Genomic DNA, 20710 nt, shown 5'->3' on the forward strand with positions numbered 1-20710 from the left:
TCACATGACACTGAATTAAATTATTGCTTCTTAAAATACTACTTTCCATTTCTTTCCTGTGGTTAAAAAGAAAGGACTACCAGAAATATGTGCTCTATGGCCAAATTCAATGTAACCTGTTTAAATAAATCTTATGACTCACAAAGAGAAAATATTTATTAATACTTGGTTTAGTATCATATAGAAATTAATGGCCTACCCATAATTTGATCTTCAACTTTGGTATAACTAAGAATCTAGAAATGTAAGTCTGCTATTGCACACTGTTCTCTGATTACATGTTCTTAGTGTCAAAATCTGGAGTTGGGTCTTAACTTTAATTAAAAATCCAATTGAAGAAATCATTTTTTCATCATTGGGGAGCATATTGGCACTATACTACTAACACGTTTTAAAAATTCCTTTTAAATAAGACCTCATAATGATGTATTGCCATCAGAGCAACATATTTTTTCTTTCAGGTAATTTCAGTGGTTCCACTAGGAAAGGTTGTTGCTACTGTGACAACAAGCCTAGCATCTGATGGAGAAATCTTAACAAAAACCCAGGGAATTCAGGAAGAGACAGTGGTACCTAATAACATAATACTACGCAAATTAAGAGCCCTTTTAGGTATTTGTAAAATTCCATTCTGAGTGCTCCTCTTTACATTGAATTTAATGCAAACTAAAAGGGTAGGGAAATATAATGGAAATTAATACAGAACATTCTTGTTAACATTGTAATTCCTTCGCCTCTTCAAAACCTGAATGGAAAATGAGGAAAGGTAGCTTACGTCTTCCCCAGGTTTACCAGGAGGGCCCTCTGGTCCACGTGAACCAATCGGACCCTAATAACAGAACAAAACAAAAGGAAAAAAAGAATATTTACCTTTACTTGCCAGTAATACAATTCAAAACATTATTGAGACAAATGAAATGTCAAAATATTATTAAAACAAATGAAAATGATAAATATTGTTAAGACAGAGAAAATAGTTTTATTAATGTTTTGAATTTTATGTTGCATCCCCAGATCATGTGCTCAACAAGAAAAAAAGTATAATTGCACAAAAGCAAATAGCTCAGCACTGTCTAATAATCATAATCTTTGAATGTAAATATTCTTTGAATTTTTAAATTTAAATTTAAATAAATAATTTTAAATAGTCTTTGAATTTAAATATTCTGCTACAAGAAACATATAGCTTAAGAACAGTTCATAGAACAGGACTTCCAAACTGGATTATTATTTCTTCCTACATTAGGGAGGACCTGGGAAGATAAATAACTCAATATTTGACATCATTATAATGGTGGACCCAAATGTAACTGGGTCTACATGCTTACTTGATATTTACCATTGGTCCAGGATCACCAGGTTCACCAGGAGGTCCTGTAGGTCCTGCACCACCCTACAGTTGAGAATAAAGTATATATACAAACCAAGGAAAAATAGAATATTAAACCCTGTACTCTCTCAATATATAGTGTAATTGTTCAGACAGTTGGCTCTGCCATCTTCCAGCTGTGTGACTTTGGGCAAGTTACCTAATCTGTCTGTAACTGTTTCCTAATGTGTAAAATCAGAATAATATTGGTACTTACTTTATTTAGGCTGTTATGGCTGCTGAAGTAATTAATGTATGTTAAGAACCTAGAATAGTGCTGGCACAGAGTGTGTGAGTGCTCCATCAATGGTAGTTCTCCTCATCAACATCATCATCATCACCATCATCAACCACCTTTTCTATTCACTGATAGTTTGAAGTAAAACTCTACACACATCATAATGACAGTGTGGTAACCTTGACTGAACTAAAGGTTATTTTCATTCTTTCTTCTAAAATATTATTTCCTGATGTCTGTTAAATTGCTATAAAAAATAAAAATAGTTCTACATCACTATTTTACTGGCATCTGATAGGCATTTTAAAAGTATATTGTATTATGTTCTTCCTAAAGATCCCATGGAACAAACATCTTGATTCTTATTTCTAATAATACCACATGGGGATTGCCTCCTATGATCTGATTTCATAGCTTCAGAGTTGGCATATAACCAATTGTGAACATTTTCATGACATAACATAATGAATTTCTTACTTCAGATGCAAAGGCATGTAATTTTGTTATTGAAGATCAGTCACATAAAGAAATCAGATGATAAAAATTTATCCCAATAAACTTTGCAAAAACATGCTGCATACATTTCTAAATAAAAACTATTTAATATATCCTGTTTGAAGTGAGCGTTACAATATAAAATTTTAAAACCAGCCAAAAGCAGTCATGTCACAGAGACCTTATGTAATATATGTGTGCGTGTATCTTTTTCTTGCAGCATGTAATTAATTATAAAGAGACTTACTTGCTGTCCTTGTAAACCCTGTGGTCCCCTTGGGCCAACAGGACCCTTAAAAACAAATGAGGAGAAACGTTGCAAAGTACTCATGACAATTAGGTCAAATATTTCAAAAATGTTGAATCATCTCTAGAATCTGGAAAAGTGAAGCTTTGACGAAGGGGGATGATGACATTCTCCATCTGTACTCATTTGGAAGGCAGCTAAATTCAAGGAGATTAAAGCTTGGATAACATTTGGGATGATTTTATACATAACTTCAGTGTTATAAAGAGAGATGAGCCATATGCCTGTACACACCCAATGTCTTTAGAACAAGAACACTTGCATGTTTAATGGATGGTTCTGTTAAGTAAGAACATCCGAATAAAGAAAAATCTTGGCAGACATAAGTTAGTTCTCAAACTGCCTATTTAATTCTTCAGATTCACAGCAGATAATTCTTATAACTTAAATAAATAAGTTGAATTAAAGGTTTATGAAACATCAACAATAATGACTAGATTATATTAAATGTGAGTTGAAAACGATCTGGGGCACTGAGTTTCCTGGGTGATTTCTTTCTTTCACAACATAGATTGAAACTATCCACACAGGCTTTCCTCATTTAAACATGAAATCGTTCCACTGAGGCATAACAAAAGGAAGAAAACAAAAATGCGATTTTAGAACATTTATTATTATATGTCTATTACTATTTTTTAAATATACTTTAAAAAGTAAAATAAATTAAAATCAAATTTATTCTTTTTGTTTTTTTTTTAGACAGAGTCTCCCTCTGTCACCCAGGCTGGAGTGCAGTGGCGCGATCTTGGCTCACTGCAAGCTCCACCTCCTGGGTTCACGCCTCAGCCTCCCGAGTAGCTGGGACTACAGGCACCCGCCACCATGCCTGGCTAATTTTTTTGTATTTTTTTTTTTTTAGTAGAGACGGGGTTTCATCGTGTTAGCCAGAATGGTCTCAATCTCCTGACCCTGTGATCCATCTGCCACAGCCTCCCAAAGTGCTGGGAGAACAGGCGTGAGCCACCGCGCCTGGCCAAAATCAAATTTATTCTTATGGCAAGATTTTAATTTTTTATTTTGAATGGAACATATAGTAAGAAAAGCTCCATTTAAAAAAAAACCACACATATGTAATTTAAACTCCAAATGGATAAAAATATGCAACTCAAAAAAAAATTCCCAAAAGAATCACTAAATGATGCCATATTACTAGTAACTTTAAAAATATACAAATAATATTTAAAATGCTCACAACGCTGGCCTTAAGGATGGATAGAAGGGGTGGTTATCTATGAGGTCTGATTTTGCACTTCTTATTGCCTGAAATGCTATTAACCTGGAATTATTTTGAACTATGTTATGAGCAATAAAACATGGGAGAGTTGGTTTTAGAAGTGTTAATTTATTCAATAAAATTGCATTGCTCCAAATATCCAGGAAAAAAATGGGAGTCTTTCTGATGTTGAAGAAATTCAAAAGAGGGTAAGAATATTGAGAAGACTCAGCCAGGAAACCATAGAGCTATTGGAATAAGGCAGCCAGAGGATATTAAGTAGAAAATAATAAAAATGAAAATAGCAAAACATCTCATTTCAAAATTTTACCAAACCACTGTTTCTAAGAGCACCATAAAATAGTTCTGCTTTTTATTTATAAAGGTATAGGTTTTATTATTGCGGTTGTGGTTATATGTCTTAAACTCCTTTATTTTCTTCCAATATTAAATAAAATGTACAGATAGACCTTTATTAATGTCAGCAAACACTTTGCATAATTATGAATGAAACACACTGGGCTTTTAACTGGCACACAGTAGAGTAAATAAATAAATTAAATGAATGAATGAATGAATGAACGACTGTGTTTAAGAAGATGCATGTTATTCTTTGACTAGTTAACTCACGATTCTCTTTTTAAAATAATTTTTTTCACTGAAGTACTTCAATGATCAGTAAAATTTATGCTTACCACAGAGCCAGGCATTAGTCCTACTTGACTCCCAAGTCCAGATTTTTCATCCAACCCAGCCATTTGAGCTGAAAACGGCTGTAAAAGCAATATGTTGACATTATTTCTACAGTAAAAGACATACATCAACATCCTTTTCATATGGATAAGTGTACACTCTCTAGAATTCTTATAGAATGACTCTTCTGAGAATCATTCTAAGTGCTTGACTTTAAAGCCTGGAAAAAGACTTAAGTTGTTTTGATTGCTTGTGCTTTTGATTGACCATTCTTTCCCAGAGTATTTTATAAGTATGTTTCTCCAGAGCAATTTCTGAAACAGAGCAAATGTCTGATACTTGATAAAAGCATGGATTGTTCTGATAAGCACTAGCCAGTCTAATTGATTGCAGGTTTAAGTCTCTTTAACTGATTTCTTCCCACAGTTAGAGACGCCAAACATCTAAACAAAACCTAAAAGATACCTTTAAAACATTTGTCCTAAAGATTCCAGATTCCATTTTGGACTATTTTTGGATGACATTCTTTCTTTGTTCAATGCCCAGTAAACTTTAAATTACATTTATGTAAGTTGATAAAACTTTTATAGTCCTTTTAATGAATCCCTGAATGTTCCAAGTTTGGAAACAGTTTGACCTACTCTCTTTCACAATTAAAAAACCTTAGTAATCAAACTGACCAAAATTGTTCATATACATTTTAGTAGTCACATTAGTTTCCAAATTTTTGTGGGAAAGAATGTGTGTACTGTTTATAAATAAATTGGCAATTTCTTCTACAATCTGTTGAGAAAAATGTGTATGAACTTTTATAAAGCAAAAATTATATTCAGGCTTTACATGTTTCCTTGTTAAGGTCTCAATCTACAGGCATGCCTCATTTTACTGTGCTTTACCAATATTATGTTTATTACAAATTCAAGTCTTGTGACAATCCTGCACCAAGCAAGACAACTGGTGCCATGTTTGCAATGGCATGTGTTCACTCTGTGTCTCTGTGTCACACTTTGGTAGTTCTCATAATACTTTAATATCATTATTGTTCTTATAATATCTGTTATGATGATCTGTGTTCAGTGATCTTGATGTTACTAAAGTAATTGTTTTAGGTGCCTTGAATCATGCCCATACAAGACAATAAACTTGATCGATAAATATTGTGTGTGTTGTTCTACCAACCGGGTGTTCCCCGTCTCCCTTCCTCTCCATGGGCCTCCTTATTCCCTGAGACACAACAACATTAAAATTAGGTCAGTTAATAACCCAACAATGGCCTCTAAATGTTCAAGTGAAAGAAAAAGTCTCACATCTCTCACTTTACATTGTAAGCTAGAAATGTTCTAGTAAGGAAAGCATGTTGAAACCCAAGATAGGCCAAAGCTAGACTTCTTGCAGCAAACAATCATCCAACTTATTAATGCAAAGGAAAAGTTCTTAAAAAATTAGAAGCACTACTTCAGTAAACACACAAATAATAAGAAAGTAAAACAGCCTTAATGCTAATATGGAGAAAGGTTTAGTAGTCTGGATAGAAGACCAAACCAGCCACAACATTATCTTACCCAAAATTGAATCTAGAGCAAGGCCCTAACCCTCTTCAATTCTGTGAAGTCTGAAAGAAGCAAGGAAGTGGCAGAAGAAAAGTTGGAAGCTAGAAAATGTTGGTTTATGAGGTTAAAGGAAAGAAGCCACCTCCATAATATAAAAGTGCAAAGTGAAGCAGCAAATGCTGATGTAGACACTGCAGCAAGTTATCCAGAAGTTCAAGTTAGCATCATTGATGAACGTGGCTACACTCGACAACAGACTTTCAATGTACACAAAACAGCCTTCTACTGGAAGAAGATGCCATCTAGGACTTTCATTTTTAGAGAGAAAAAGTGCATGCCTGGCTTCAAAGCTTCCAAGAACAGGCTTATTCTCTTATTAGGGGTTCATACAGCTAGAGACTTTAAGCTAAGACCAGTGTTTATTTCTTATTATGGAAATCCTAGCATCCTTAGGAATTGTGATAAAACACCTCTGCCTATACCCTATAAATGGAACAACAAGGCCTGGATAATAGCACATCTGTTTACAGCCTTTACAGCATTGTTTACTGAATATTTCAAGCCCACTATTGAGATCTATTGCTCAGAAACAAAGGATTCCTTCCAAAATATTACTGCTCAGTGACAATGCACTAGGTCACATAAGAGTTCTGATGGAGATATACAAAGATATTAATGTTGTTTTCATGTCTGCTAATACAAAAACCATTTTGCAGCCCATGGATCTAAATAAATTTCAACTTTTAAATCTTATTACTTAAGAATATAATGTTCAAAATAAATTGAGAATCTTCTGGAAAGGATTCATCATTCTAGGTGCCATTAAGAACATTCTTGACTGATTGGTCAAACCATAAGCCTCAAGAGAAGTTTGGAAGAAGTTGAGTCCAACCTTCACAAACGAATTTTAGTGGCTGAAGACTGCAATGGGGGAAGTAATTGCAGATATGATGGCAATAGCAACAGAACTAGAATTATAAGTAGAGCCTGAAGATGTTGCTTAATTGTTGTAATCTCATAATAAAACTTTAACAGATGAGGACTTGCTTCTTATGAATGAGCAAAGAAAGTAGTTTCTCAAGATGCAGTCTATTCCTGGTGAAGATACTGTGAATATTGTTGAAATGACAACAAAGGATTTTGATATGGCAAACTTCATTGTTGTCTTATTTTTTAAATTACCATAGCAATTCCAGGCTTCAGCAATACCACCCTTATTAGTCAGCAACTATCAGCATCAAAGCAAAACACCCCATCAGCAAAAAGTTTATGGCTTGCTGAAAGGTCAGATGATTATTAGCAATTTTTAACAATAAGGTATTTTTAATAAAGGAATATACCTTGTTTTTGAGACATAACGCTATTACACACTTTATAACAGACTATATTGTGGAAAAACGTAGGTTTATATGCACTGGGAAACAAAAAAAAATTCACATAACTCACTTTACTGCAGTATTTCACTTTATTGAGGTGGTTTGGAACTGAACCCACAATATCTCCATGGTTTGCCTGTACTCATAAATCCCCTATGTCTGACACTAACAATTCAAAGAAGTTGGTATTGAAAGACGTTTTGACTTTACTTCAAGTAAAAAAACTAAAATTGAAGAAATAATTAGGTGTCATTTTTAGTGTCAACTCAATGGCCTTCTCATATCCCTCATCATGGATGTGTCATCCTCTCTTGTGGAGGATACGGAGCAGATTTTGTTAGCATTCTGAGCCTAGAGAATAGGACAGATAAATCTCTCATTTCATTTAAAGGGGGGGGAAAGCAGTGGTTCTTTAGAATCAATAGAAAAAACAAAGCATATGGAGTCCAGAGCTGACATTGAGAAATACAAACAATTTGAAGCAGTACTTTAGAAAATACTTCTTCAAATTTTTCCAACAATTCCCTGTGGGTTTATTAGTTCTATTGTCCATAGCAGTGTTGACCTTATTTAACTGCTCTTACAGTCAAGTGTCAATATCTGAACTGACACAATTTAAAATGCTAACAATATATCAATAATTTAAAACATGACCTGTACGTGACATTAAACAATGCACACAACTCACCCTGCTCATGCCATCGGGTCCTGGGTGGGACGGATGTCCAGGAGGTCCTGGAGCACCAGGTTGACCAGGAACACCTGGTTCTCCATCAATTCCCTGAGGTCCACGAGGGCCCTGGAATACAAGCCAGTTAAAATTAGAACCCACTGCCAAATATACACTTAGTAGAAAGCTAAAGGCACAGACTCCTTAATGGCAAGGGAGTGTTTATTATTTTAAAAATAAATGGCAATCTAGCCACTTAGAGTAATTTCATCAGCCACGTCACTACTGATTTCAGCATAGGTCTGAACTTCTACCATTCGGATGTGGTCTGGGTAAGAATTTTATCTGGCGTGTTAAATACCCAGAAATCAGCATTCTTAGAAGAATTATTTTTAAAATTTTCAGTTCAACAGTATTCTAAAGTGAACTTCCTTATTTGATTGAGTTTTTGCCGTGCAAGGGTATTTGATCAACAATTATAAATTCACTTGTCTGTCAGTGAAATTACAGTGGAATGTCATTGGATTACAGTTAACTATGTATATGTCTGCTTAACTTCTCCCTTCCCCCCCAAATTCAAGAATCCCTTGATTGGAGTTTGTAGAGATTTTCTATCTAATTGTTTAATGCTTTGCATAGTTCCTGGTACATACTAGACACTCAATACATGCATATTATATTGTTACCTTTCACTCCTCTTTAATACTTTAAAGCCTGGCACACTTTATTTTCCTTCCCACCCCCAGAGGAAGACTAGACCATTGAGAAATTAGAGGCAAAGGCACTGTGACCCAGCCAAGTCTAAGTTGTCAGAGAACTGAGCAATGATTTCTAGCTGCCAAATTCCACCCTTCTCCTAACCCACATTCTGAAGGCAGCTTGGGGAACAGCCACGTCCTCAGTTCTGGAAATGCTCCGTCCTCTAACCTCATCATTCCCACAAGGCTAGTTAAGTATTTTCTGGCTCCTTAACCCTAAAGAATCTTGACAGGCTTTAAAAAGAAAGGACCAAAAAGTCATAAGACAATATGCTTTTTATAATTATAAGCAGGGATCAAGGGAAATATGTTAAATGAAGTTTAATAGTTAAAAAAAGAACTCCCGTGCTTAAACATGAGAATACCTATGGGACCACAGTAAGCAATTCAAATAGGAGCTGATAGTGCAGAGGGAGCAAACACAGGACAAGCTCAGGTGGCAGAGGTGGCAGTTTGTATATGCTGGTTTTGGGGAGGGTGGCATCATAGCTATTCAGAAATTTAATTATTTTAATATATTTAAACATTTATGTAGACATATTTACTTCTTGCAGTAGTGGGACAAACAAGCAAATTTATCCATTAAATAGAAGTAGAATACTAAGCCTGAAAAGCTTATATTAAAAAATGGTATCTTAGAAAATTATTCTCAGTTTTTAAAAATCAAAACTTTTCTGACTCCTAAACTACTAACAATTTACTTCACACTTCATTATACATAACAGAGGCTGATTTCAATTGTTCTCTAGGACTTCTGGATCCTGTGAATGAGAGTAACATGAACTGGATATGTATACGACAGCATAGACAAAATAATAGTCTGGTTTATTCATACAGTCTTATGTAGAAAACTCTGATTCTGTTCTTGCAATGCTCAATTGCTAATTAATAACCAGATATTATTATATACAAAAAGTGAACTAATGCATAATCTCTGCTCCCAATGAGAGTTCCAAAGAGACACACACTAAACTACATTTATTGTCAACAGGAGTGGAGATAAGTTTGTGAAATATTCATTAGTCCTCCAAAGAGATTGTGACTTTCTCCATTCTTCTGTAATTAACACTTCGTATTTCAAAGTTTGATCCTAAGATTGCTTTCATTGACTTCATGATTCATTATATGCCTCCATGGAATCCCCTCTAAATAGCTTATGAAATTTACTGTTGCACAAATTAAGATTAAAATTAATAAAAACTTGTATAAAAATTATCTAAAATTAAGTGAACACAAGAATGTTTACTGGTAAATATCAAAAGCAAATTAGAATTTGGGAGCTCATTAAAAGTATCTATTTTTATATCTCCAAGTGAGCTGAATTACATAATTCTTATATTAAGGTAAATGTTACATTTATTATCATTCCCTTCCATTTCCAAGATACTCAAATATCTCCGCAGTAATCTACAATAAAAAAGTACTTCGAGGTTGCCACTAGGTGGCGATGTTTAAACATCCACAAGTAGAAAAGACGAATGACCGGGAACTGTCAAGAACTTCATTTCTCTCATTTCTCGCTCTCTTTCTCTCTGACAAACACACACACACACACACACACACACATATAAATGTTATAGATGTTAAGATCTAGTATATTTCCCATTTTACAGATCAAGAAACATACCAATAGTGGTTAAGTGTCATGTGCAACTAGAACTTAGCACATCATTGACCGTCCATCTCCTGACAGGTTGCTAGCTTGTCACTATGAAGTTATCTGAACAATATACTTAAAACTGAGGACGTGTGATGAGAGACAGTCATGAAAATCATTGGCTAATCCTGAAGGTTTTGTGGGAGTATCTCGTACTGAACTACTGACATACTAGTTCTCAGTCCAGAGCTATTTTGCCTGGATTTGGCAATGTCAAGAAACATTTTTAAGTGTCACAATTGTATGGGGGATGGCAGTTTCAACTGGCATCTAGTAGGTAGATACCAGGAATGCCGCAAAACTTCCTACAATGCGTATGGAGTTATTTGGCCTAAAATATCAATAGTGTTAACAGCGAGAAACCATGCTGTACATTGTGAGCCTTCTGTACTGTTTGATGGTAATATAATTGCAGGGGCAGGGGGAATGCTATTTATGATATTGTGACAGCCATAATTTTAGTCCAGCTAAGCAGCTCCTAGAAGGCTTGAGACATGAGGCAAAACATTCTACCTATGGGCATTCTGTTACATCATGCCCATCATTTCATATACATCATTTCATGCAAAGCTATCCATCATTTCATATCTTGAAATCAGTGTAGGCGGGCATTAAAAGAGTTGTTAAACACTTACCATCACACTACTTCTTTGCTAGGATTAAGAGAGGAACAGATTTCCTACTTGGATATCTGCCAGGGTTGTCTCACTTGATTCCTCCTAAAAATCTACCCCCCTTTCTCTCTCTCTCTCTCTCGCTCTCGCTCTTTCATACACACACACACACAAACACACACACACACAACGCACACACACTTATACCCAATTCACATTGATTGTCTCAGGCCTAACCAAGATAGGAAATTGACCACATCACAAAGCCAAATAGGGAAAATAAGTGAGAAGCGTTGGGGAGTAGATTCTTTGGATCTTAACCAGCAACCCTGGAAGTCTGGTCCCACAACAACTTCTACCTAGACTTAGGACCCAATGTTATCAATTACTTACAGTGTACAAATACACCAATGCAAAATCTTTTTTTTTTTTCCTGTCATGACCACCCATCCTCCACCCAACTGATGTTATTTTCTACCTATTTCTGTCTTTCTAGATCTAGGACAGACATCTGGAGACCTACAGCAGTGTTTAAGCTACCAACACTTGTGAGAAAACTCAATACAACCACAGTGAAGAATGGGGCATAAAATAATCTGAACACAGCCCTGCTGCTCACCTATATGGATATGGCCAATCTCTTGGGGCACTGCTTTGCACCTACTTGCCTGCAAATACCATCCATAGTGCAGCCCCATTTAAGAAAAAGTACCGACATCACACTATATATGAGGTGAAATGAGTAGAAGCATAATGTAGTAACAAGGGTGAAACTAGTGGCAAGTGTTCCTAGGCATATGATCTAAAATATATTTTATCCTCATTTATATATTCAAAGTTGTCTGTTGTTTCCTTATCTTCTAATCCTCCCATTTAAATATGGATAAATATATATTTAAAAGGATAAAAATCTGAGAGTTTTAATAGATATCATTAGAGAAAAAATTAAACAGTACAAACAAAATTTTCTAATTGAAACATGAGATAATAGGAGCAATACACAAATGAATACAGTTATTTAATATATGAAAGACATTAGATTTTAGAAGTGATATATAAGAAAAAACGTTGTAGGGAGGCCAAGGCGGGCGGATCACATCCTGGCTAACACGGTGAAACCTTGTCTCTACTAAAAAATACAAAAAATTAGCTGGGCATGGTGGCGGGCACCTGTAGTCCCAGCTACTGGGGAGGTTGAGGCAGGAGAATGGGGTGAACCCAGGAGGCGGAGCTTGCAGTGAGCCAAGATCGTGCCTCTGCACTCCAGCCTGGATGACAGAGTGAGACTCCGTCTCAAAAAAAAAAAAGAAAAACAAAAAGTTGTAACCCTAACACTTGAGAATAATATGTATTCTGTGCAGATAGGTAATAAAAGAAAACCTTTGGTATATATTATATAATATCCTCATGTTTTATGTCAAAGATATTGAGGTCACTATTTTATTTTAAAGGTATTTCACTTGTCTGGTAATGGGATTGCTGATTTTTAAAACTACTCCTTTGCTATCACTGCAGTGGCTGCTGAGTGAAAAAGGCAGAGTGCTACCTGGGAAATAAACTTGTTGTGCAACCACTTGAAAGAAAATGTTATCTTCTAACAATTTTTTCCCGTATCCAGCTTGGTTATTCCTGTGGCAACCACAGATCACATAACTTGGATGTTTTATCTCAACAGTGCATTCTTGGCATTACTTACTCATGAGTGAAACTCATGATATGTTAATTATGCTTCCTTAAGTTCTACTTTATTTTGATCTGACCTCATAAGGGACAAGGAAATATCATTTGTGTTATCTAATAAGATAATATACAATTATTATTGTATTTTTGTAATATTTAATGGAGGTGAAAGAGGAATAGTGCTCCCAGCTTCTTGCTGCATTCAGAGAACACAGTGTAAACTGACTGGCTATACATTCCTCACAAGGAGCCCTCCTGTCAACTTACAGGTCTTCCTTTTGGCCCTCGCTCTCCTCTTGGTCCCTGTGATCCTGGAGGTCCCTAAAACAGAAAATGATGATTATGCACGCAAAAAGGTATACTTTCTTATTGAATTTTTAAAAGTTTACTTGATAAAAGAAAATGGGAAAACAGAAATACCACACTTAATTCAGTTCAGTTGAAGACTATAGAGAATAAAGCCATATGCATATAAAAGTTCTGTACACTTAGAAGGGTTGTTTATGTTATCAGTGACATTTAAAGACCTATGAAGAACTAGGTGCACATTATGGCATCATGGAGCATAGTGAGCTAAATAGATTAGCTTGACTAGTAATTGCAAATTTTTAAGGATCATATTTGCTGTCTTCTCGCAGGTAAAGCCTTTGCCACTAAACTCTGAGCAAAAAACTTACAATTCTGATTTTGAAAATTACATAAATGTGCAAAATACAAATTATCAATTATTCCAGGGACTGTATGAAATCAAATTGGTACATGATACCCCAAAATGTTCATCACTGTTCAAGTTGCTGATAAAAGCAATGGAAAGGAAAGCCTCTTAGCCTACTACAGTACTGCTTTATGTACACTCAAGCATCTTTTCTTTTTACTTTACTTAGAATATTGCATTACTTCCCTTGTATGTTTAAAACCCACTTAGAAATTTCCAAATCTTAATTACAGTTACTTTTCCCTTAAATAACAAATGATATTATATTTCAAAAGTGGTGTTATTGTGCTGATATCTTAAAATGTTTTTTTTTCCCCTGGGAAATGGCTGTTTCCAGGGGGACTTTGTTTCTCTTTAAAAGAGGATTTAAACTGAGTTATGAAGATTACATTGTGTATTTACTCAACCCAACATATAGCATCGTTTAAAAGTGAGGGCTTCAGAAGAACCAGAGTGAGTCCATTAAAGCTGACTTAGTATTTTATTTAAGTTGATTTGATGTGTTTAACATTTACATGAAGTGTGTGTATATGTTATGAATACTGCTGATAATCCAAACTTGAAAAAATTAGTCTTTTATACTAAGCCATAAATATGCTCTCCTGCTGTATGATTTCTGAAATTCTACTGCAATATATAATTTTATTAAGCAGATAAAACTAGCCCACCATTAATCATAGTCAAACAACACACAAGTATGCCCTAATTTCAGTGAACAAAGTCACACTAAAATTAACAAATGTAACAATAATGTGTTTTCCTTTTACATAACCAATAGCAAGACTAACATAATGTTTCTTCAGTTTCAGAATAAAATGATCCCTTATCTACCATTCATTGCTGCAAAGGAATGTCTAACTTGAAAATGGTTTAAGACAAAATGTTTTAAGAGACCAAGTATCATTGTTTAATTCTTTTATCTTCTCATAGATATAATATCTGTAAAGATTTTCAGTATCTCAAGGAATACAAGAGTACCATGAATACTGGGAGAAACTACTTACTGCCGGTCCTGGACGACCACGTATGCCTGTTACCTAAACAATAAACAAGAAAATTGTAAAGGTAAAGTTTCTGCAGATATTCAGAGAGGTCAATAGTAACAAATAAGAATAACAACAAAAACCACAGTAATTTTTTTAACAATTGGATGTTGTCAATTCATGCCCATTTCCTCCTCTCCTTAAGATTTAAGATATTATCTAGTTTTAACTCTAATATAGGGAGGCAGTGCTGGCGTAATGATAAAGAGCACCAACACTGGAGCCAAGAGGCCTGGGTTCAAATCCCGACACTACCCCTTACCAGATGTGTGACTTTGGACTAATTACTTATCCTCTCTGTTCTTAAGGATCTTAAGTGGAAACTTAAATGTAAAATGGTAGTGATGATTAGGTAATTACTTCCCTCATAGAGTTATGAAGACAAATAAATAAATATTTGTATTTGTAATGCACTTAACACCTAAGACATAGTAAGCACACATAAATGCCTTTTAAAATTAAATAAAACAATATGAATTATTTAATTTTTAGGTAATCTTTGTTAAAAAAAAACACAAGCCAATTAAAGGCAAATAAAGAATGTAAACACTGCTAAATAAATCAACATGCATATTCTTTTTGTCTTGACAGACTGATGATAACACCTTTAAAACCTAGGAGAATGAGGCCAAGGTGGGTGGATCACTTGAGGTCAGGAGCTGAAGACCAGCCTGGCCAAACTGGTGAAACCCCGTCTTTACTAAAAATACAAAATTCAGCCAGGCAGGGTGGCTCTCGCCTGTAGTCCCAGCTGCTCGGGAGGCTGAGGCACAAGAATCACTTGAATCTGGGAGGTGGAGGTTGCAGTGAGCTGAGATTGTGCCACTGCACTCCAACCTGGGTAACAGAGCAAGACTCTGTTTCAAAAAAATAAAAATAAAAAAATAATGAAACCTAAGAGAATGACAGTTGAAGAGCTTTAATCCTGTTTAGTAATATAATTCTTGATCCATTTACAAGTTTAAAGAAGTCTTAGGAATTCTTATGCAACAGGGAATTTTGATCAGGATCAGGGCATGATGTATTTCCAGAAGTGTGGAACAATAAACTACTATACCAACTAGTACTAATGTTAACTATCAGTGTATATCCACATGTAACATATTTAACTTTTTAAAACAATGACTTTCTACCTTTAGTCATAGGACTATAAAAGTCAGGAACACAGACTATCAAATATTGTATTAAATAACTAATCTGTTCTGGTTTGCTTGTGTTATACTAAAAACTTGTTTTTAAAATAACTAATTTATTTTTGAAAGTATGTATATAAGCAATAATATACAATTATACTATAAGCTAAGTTTATTTAAGGCACAAGGAAACAATGATTATACATATACTTACAACAGGCACTAATCCTGGTTCTCCCTTTTGTCCCTATGGCATTAAAAACAATTTAAAAGTTCAATTAGCACAATATAATGGCTTGCTGGGCAAAAACATGTCACCCTAGAATATGCCATGTAAACACAGGGAATTTCTACGTAAGAAATGCAAAAAACTACAAAAAGAACGTTAACAATTTTTAGGATATTTAGTCAGATATTATTCATTAAAATATTACTGCTCACCTGAAAGACACAAAAAAATCCAATGTGTGAAATATGTAAAGCTATTTGCTTCAGTTTCCACATAGATCAAATCCAAAGAGTTGACTAGAGCGCGAAATAGTTGCAACAAAAAGATGTAAAGACAAAGCACCAGAGGAAAAACTACTGAAAGACTGAAAACACGAAAAGAGCCAGAAATTGTAATACATAAAAATTAATATAAATTAATATATACAAGTTTTCACACTTTTATCATATGACACATAGTTTTCGGGATCTAATCAGATGTCATTCCTGAACTACTAGCACCCTTTTTTAGTATTCATGGAAGGGCATTAAAAATGAGTACATGTGCTCATCTTTAATAAAAAGAAAGAAAATAATTCCACTCAGATAATTCTCAATACCTGAAGAAAATCTAGGAAAAAAAATCAATTGACTAAGAAAATCAAAAACAACATAAGAAACTATCATGAAAGTAAATAGGGTAAGGTCAGTATAATTGCTTTTATAATAGATATAGCAAATGTAATAGATGTAGATAGAATTTATTTTGATTCTTAGAACTTTTCTCAGAAATTGAATCCTCATTGCATGATATCAGGTACATAGATTAAATAATATTGGACGAATTGTAGCTTTATATATTTCTACTTAATCATTTACCAATTTGTATTCTTCATTTCAAAATTTGTCTTCCAACAGATTTTGATCTCCTCAAAGTCATGGTTGTGTCTTAGTCTACATGCTCAGCATAGCACATGGAAGCATTCAATGAATTTTTAAAATGTATTACTTTCCATTAATATATTAAAAAATAATGCTTTTTACTGGGCAATTGTGTAGGATGAATACGAATTTAACATCTCTAAAATGTAGAAAAACACAAGAAGAATGAGTTCTAGTTTATTTTATTTCTCCTTTCATATATATTATCCTTTAATATGATTATAAAAATACTATGTGTTCATAGTAGGAAATTTTGAAAATAGAAGAAATATTTTTTAAAAAACCCTAAATGTCCTACTCAACACCCCGGAGATAACCACTGTTAATGTTCTGGCATTCTTAGTTTTCCACCATCTACATGCACTTTGAGTATCTAATCAATGCCTCATTACCTTACTCTTAAATTTTGTTTTCATTTTTAAGTTTAAGAATGACATTAAAATGAATATCTTTGTTTATAAATGTGTGCATGGAATCTCTGATTAATACCTTATGATATGTTTTTAGAAGTTAAATTTGTGGACTAGAGACATTTTAAGTTTTTAACCCATATCACCAAATTGTACTACTAAAGATACAATCTACTTATATCCTTCCAAAACTATCCTGACAAAACTTCATGAAGTGAAATGATGGACTTAAGGGAAGAACTAATAATAACTCAGTCACACTTGCTGATTCTAATGTTGAAGCAGCAAATACTCTGGAAGTCAGGAATAAATTGAGAATCCAAAAGAAGGAAAGGGCTCTCCAGAAGCAGGAGGCAGTTCTACAGGGTAAGTTCAAGATAGAAACACTAGGGACTAACAGCCAACCTACACAAAGCCTAGGACAAGAAAGAATCAACATATATGGGCTTCAAAGTAAAATAGGCTTATTTCTGCATGTTCACATCCACTAACTTCTGAGTCTTTCTCTTTTAAAAAATACAAAAATAATAAAATGTAACCATGTAAGAGCTATAATAAAAGATATTTTTCAAAATGCTGAAAGAATTTGAATTGTTTAGAAAAGGTACGTAAATTTGTGTGCAATAAACAAAGGACTTTATGATGCTGAAACAATGCTCCTTCTAGAGCAAGACTAGAAGAACAAATAAAAAGAGAGGACAAATTATTTCAGTCAGAATGAGAAAAATGGAATAGCCTACTAAGAATAGTTGTGAAATTTCCATCCTAAGAGACCTACAAGCAAAATGCACTTTATACTTGCTTTATATGTAGGGAAATAGAACTCTCTGATACCTGTCTTACCTAAATTGTAGGCTTTTTGATTTATGACTGTTCTGTTGCTGCACAATATTTAAAAGGGATTAAGTGTTCAATTATAAGTTTCTGATAATAAATTCCCTAATGATTCTATAGATTTCTTATTTTGGATATAAGCCACAAATGTAAATATTTGTTTCTACTGTTTGTATTAATACAGGCTTTGTACTCAGATCCAGATGTGCATTACAATTACTTATCATTTAATATCATGTGGACATGCTTTGTAGAATGTCATTACCATGGAAACAGTTATAGTGTTTTTCTCACATTTGCATCATCTATACCATTTGCCTCACAGCCATATAAAAAAGGTTCAGTGATTATGTTGGAGTTAACACGAATTAATGAATGAATCAATCAATCAATGAGTTGTAAGTAAATACCAAAATGGATATAAACCAAGAACAAATTGCATTTTTACAACATTGCTTTGCTCTTGTGTTTCTGATGATACCTGATGACAAATGAAAACAAGTCATGAAGATAGTGGCACATAACTACAGTCTGCTACATTGGCAGCTGCTTTGAGTATATTCTTCATCCAGCTCTCCCACACTAGCTTTGGAGAAAGGCAGCAAATGACACAGCCTACCAGTTATCTCTCTAAGTCGGGTAACTGCTAACTGAATTAAACTGATTATTTCATGGCAGTACTCATTGTTAGGATTTTTTGTTGTTTCCTAGATTGATCTGTCTGTCTGTCTATCCATGCATCCATACATCCATCCATCTATCTTTCACCTATCTGTCAAGTTTGTTCAAGGCCTATACCAATCTGCTAAGTTTCAATTTATTTTCGTTTTCACAATAAATTAAATGTGAGACAGCATTTGCAGCCCTTCTCCTTTGACATATATTCATATCTAATTTATTCCAAATGAGACAAATTTATGATATTGCCCTCTGAATCAAAATGTGTAAAACTGGCCAGAATCTCCCCTTGATAGCATCATTCTTATTTATCATGAAGGTGTAGCATTGCTTTATCCGTTATCTGATAAATCATTTTATTAAAGTTCCACTGTGTGCAAAAGTAAAGAAAATTTATGGAAATTGGGACCAGCAACAGTTTCTACTCCCTTGATCCATGTGCCCATCTCATTTGGATACAATTGAAGCAAATGCCATAATTTTCAAGATAACCAAAAAACAGAGAGTACTCTTGGGCTAAAAGAACTATCTTCGCTTCGTAGGATTACCTCATTGATGGCAAGTGACCAAGCTGACCAGCTATACTCGGGTCATGGATGCAGCCTACCCCGTTTTCAAGTGTAAAGCTTGTGTCCAGAATTAGATTTTAAGCTCTCTGAAGGTGAAGGAGGGGAGAGGAGGGGAAGAAATGTCTGTTTGTTAAAATGTTCAATTAATTCTAGATCTTTACTTCCTAACCAATGAGAGAGGGGCTATAGGCCCATTGAAGTCAAACTGACATTCTTCATTCCTTCCTTCCTTCCTCCCTCACTTTCTTCCTTCCTCCTTCCCTTCCTCCTATCTTTTCTTTCTTCCATCAAATGTGTATTGTACTTCTAATATGTGCAAAGTATGTACTATGCAACGATAAATGCAAAGAATAAAAGGTTAATAAGACATTGTCAATCCCTAAAGATGTCACAACTTTCTCGCAGAAACAGATATACAAACAGAAATTAACCATAAAGTGAACGGTTAGAGGCATCTGTCCTTTGGAAACACAGTAGCTGAACTGTGCTCATACACTTGTCACGATGTATTTGTATGGTACTTTGCATTTTTCAAAAGCTTTCAAACGTTTCAGAGCACAGTTCTGTGTGGATAGTATTGGATATAACTCTGCTTATGAAAAAGAAACTATGCAAAGTAACACTTACCTTTCTTCCTCTACCTGTAAAAAGAAAAGAGTAAATGTGTTATTTTATGAAGAAACAATTATTGAGAATCTGCTAAATATTTACTTTCAATAATAGATTTCTTCTGGAGTCAGAATTACAGTGATAGTGATTATACTATCAGTAGTGAGCGGAATTCAAAAGGTTTTGGATCAATACTTCCATAAAAGGCAAAAAATGCATCTTTTTGGAAAATTCTAACATGATATTAATATTCTTCACAACATTTATATGACATTTAAAGTTCATTAAATTATTAAATTAGCTATTAAAGCTATAATGAATTATCTTTCATCAATAATCTCTATTTTTGCTTTTTATAATTTTATGAGTAAGGCTGTTTATTCATATGGTTCAAAAGCAAAAATGTGTTAAAAGTATACAATTATACACTAAAAAATGTCATTCCATCTGGTCCTATTTTCCCTATTTCCACTTTACCCCCACCCCCACATGAGGCCACTATTATTGGTTTCTCGTATGTTGTTCTCAAGTTTAGTTTGGCATATTTAAGAAAATTATTATAGACTCATTTTTCTACTTTATCCATACTGTTCTTCACTTGTCTGTATATCACATAAATCATTAAATCTTATAGATCTTTACTCATCAGTATATAGTTTCTTTATTGTTTTTCTTAATTTTTTTATAAGATTCCACTGTATTAATCTAACACAATCTATTTAACTAATTTTGACCTTTACCCATTAGGGACATTTGGATTGTTTCTAATCTTTTGTTATCACTAGGATGTACTTTATCGTCTAACCAGGACAATTTTAAGAATGAAAGTGAAAGTTATTGTTTATTATGCCAAGAAAATTGATGTAATTTGGGGTTTTCCTGGGCAAGCTAGAATGGAGGTCATGCTGGCTATTAAAAATAATATTGTAATGAGTAATTGTTACGTATAT

General features: G+C 34.1%; 1 protein-coding gene across 1 annotated transcript in view; it reads right to left on the reverse strand.

The window, feature by feature from the left end:
• COL5A2 (collagen type V alpha 2 chain) overlaps positions 1 to 20710 on the reverse strand; it is a 147410-nt gene that overhangs the window by 51968 nt on the left and 74732 nt on the right. The window contains exons 3-11 of the mRNA XM_054476909.2: positions 19779 to 19792; positions 15726 to 15758; positions 14340 to 14372; positions 12888 to 12941; positions 7930 to 8040; positions 4318 to 4395; positions 2350 to 2394; positions 1340 to 1393; positions 776 to 829 (exon numbers count right to left, since the gene is read on the reverse strand). Coding sequence (XP_054332884.1) covers positions 776 to 829; positions 1340 to 1393; positions 2350 to 2394; positions 4318 to 4395; positions 7930 to 8040; positions 12888 to 12941; positions 14340 to 14372; positions 15726 to 15758; positions 19779 to 19792 — 476 coding nt within the window. The remainder of the gene's footprint in view (positions 1 to 775; positions 830 to 1339; positions 1394 to 2349; positions 2395 to 4317; positions 4396 to 7929; positions 8041 to 12887; positions 12942 to 14339; positions 14373 to 15725; positions 15759 to 19778; positions 19793 to 20710) is intronic.

Source organism: Pongo pygmaeus, chromosome 11, assembly GCF_028885625.2.
Source record: "Pongo pygmaeus isolate AG05252 chromosome 11, NHGRI_mPonPyg2-v2.0_pri, whole genome shotgun sequence".
In the NCBI taxonomy this organism is placed as follows: domain Eukaryota; kingdom Metazoa; phylum Chordata; class Mammalia; order Primates; family Hominidae; genus Pongo; species Pongo pygmaeus.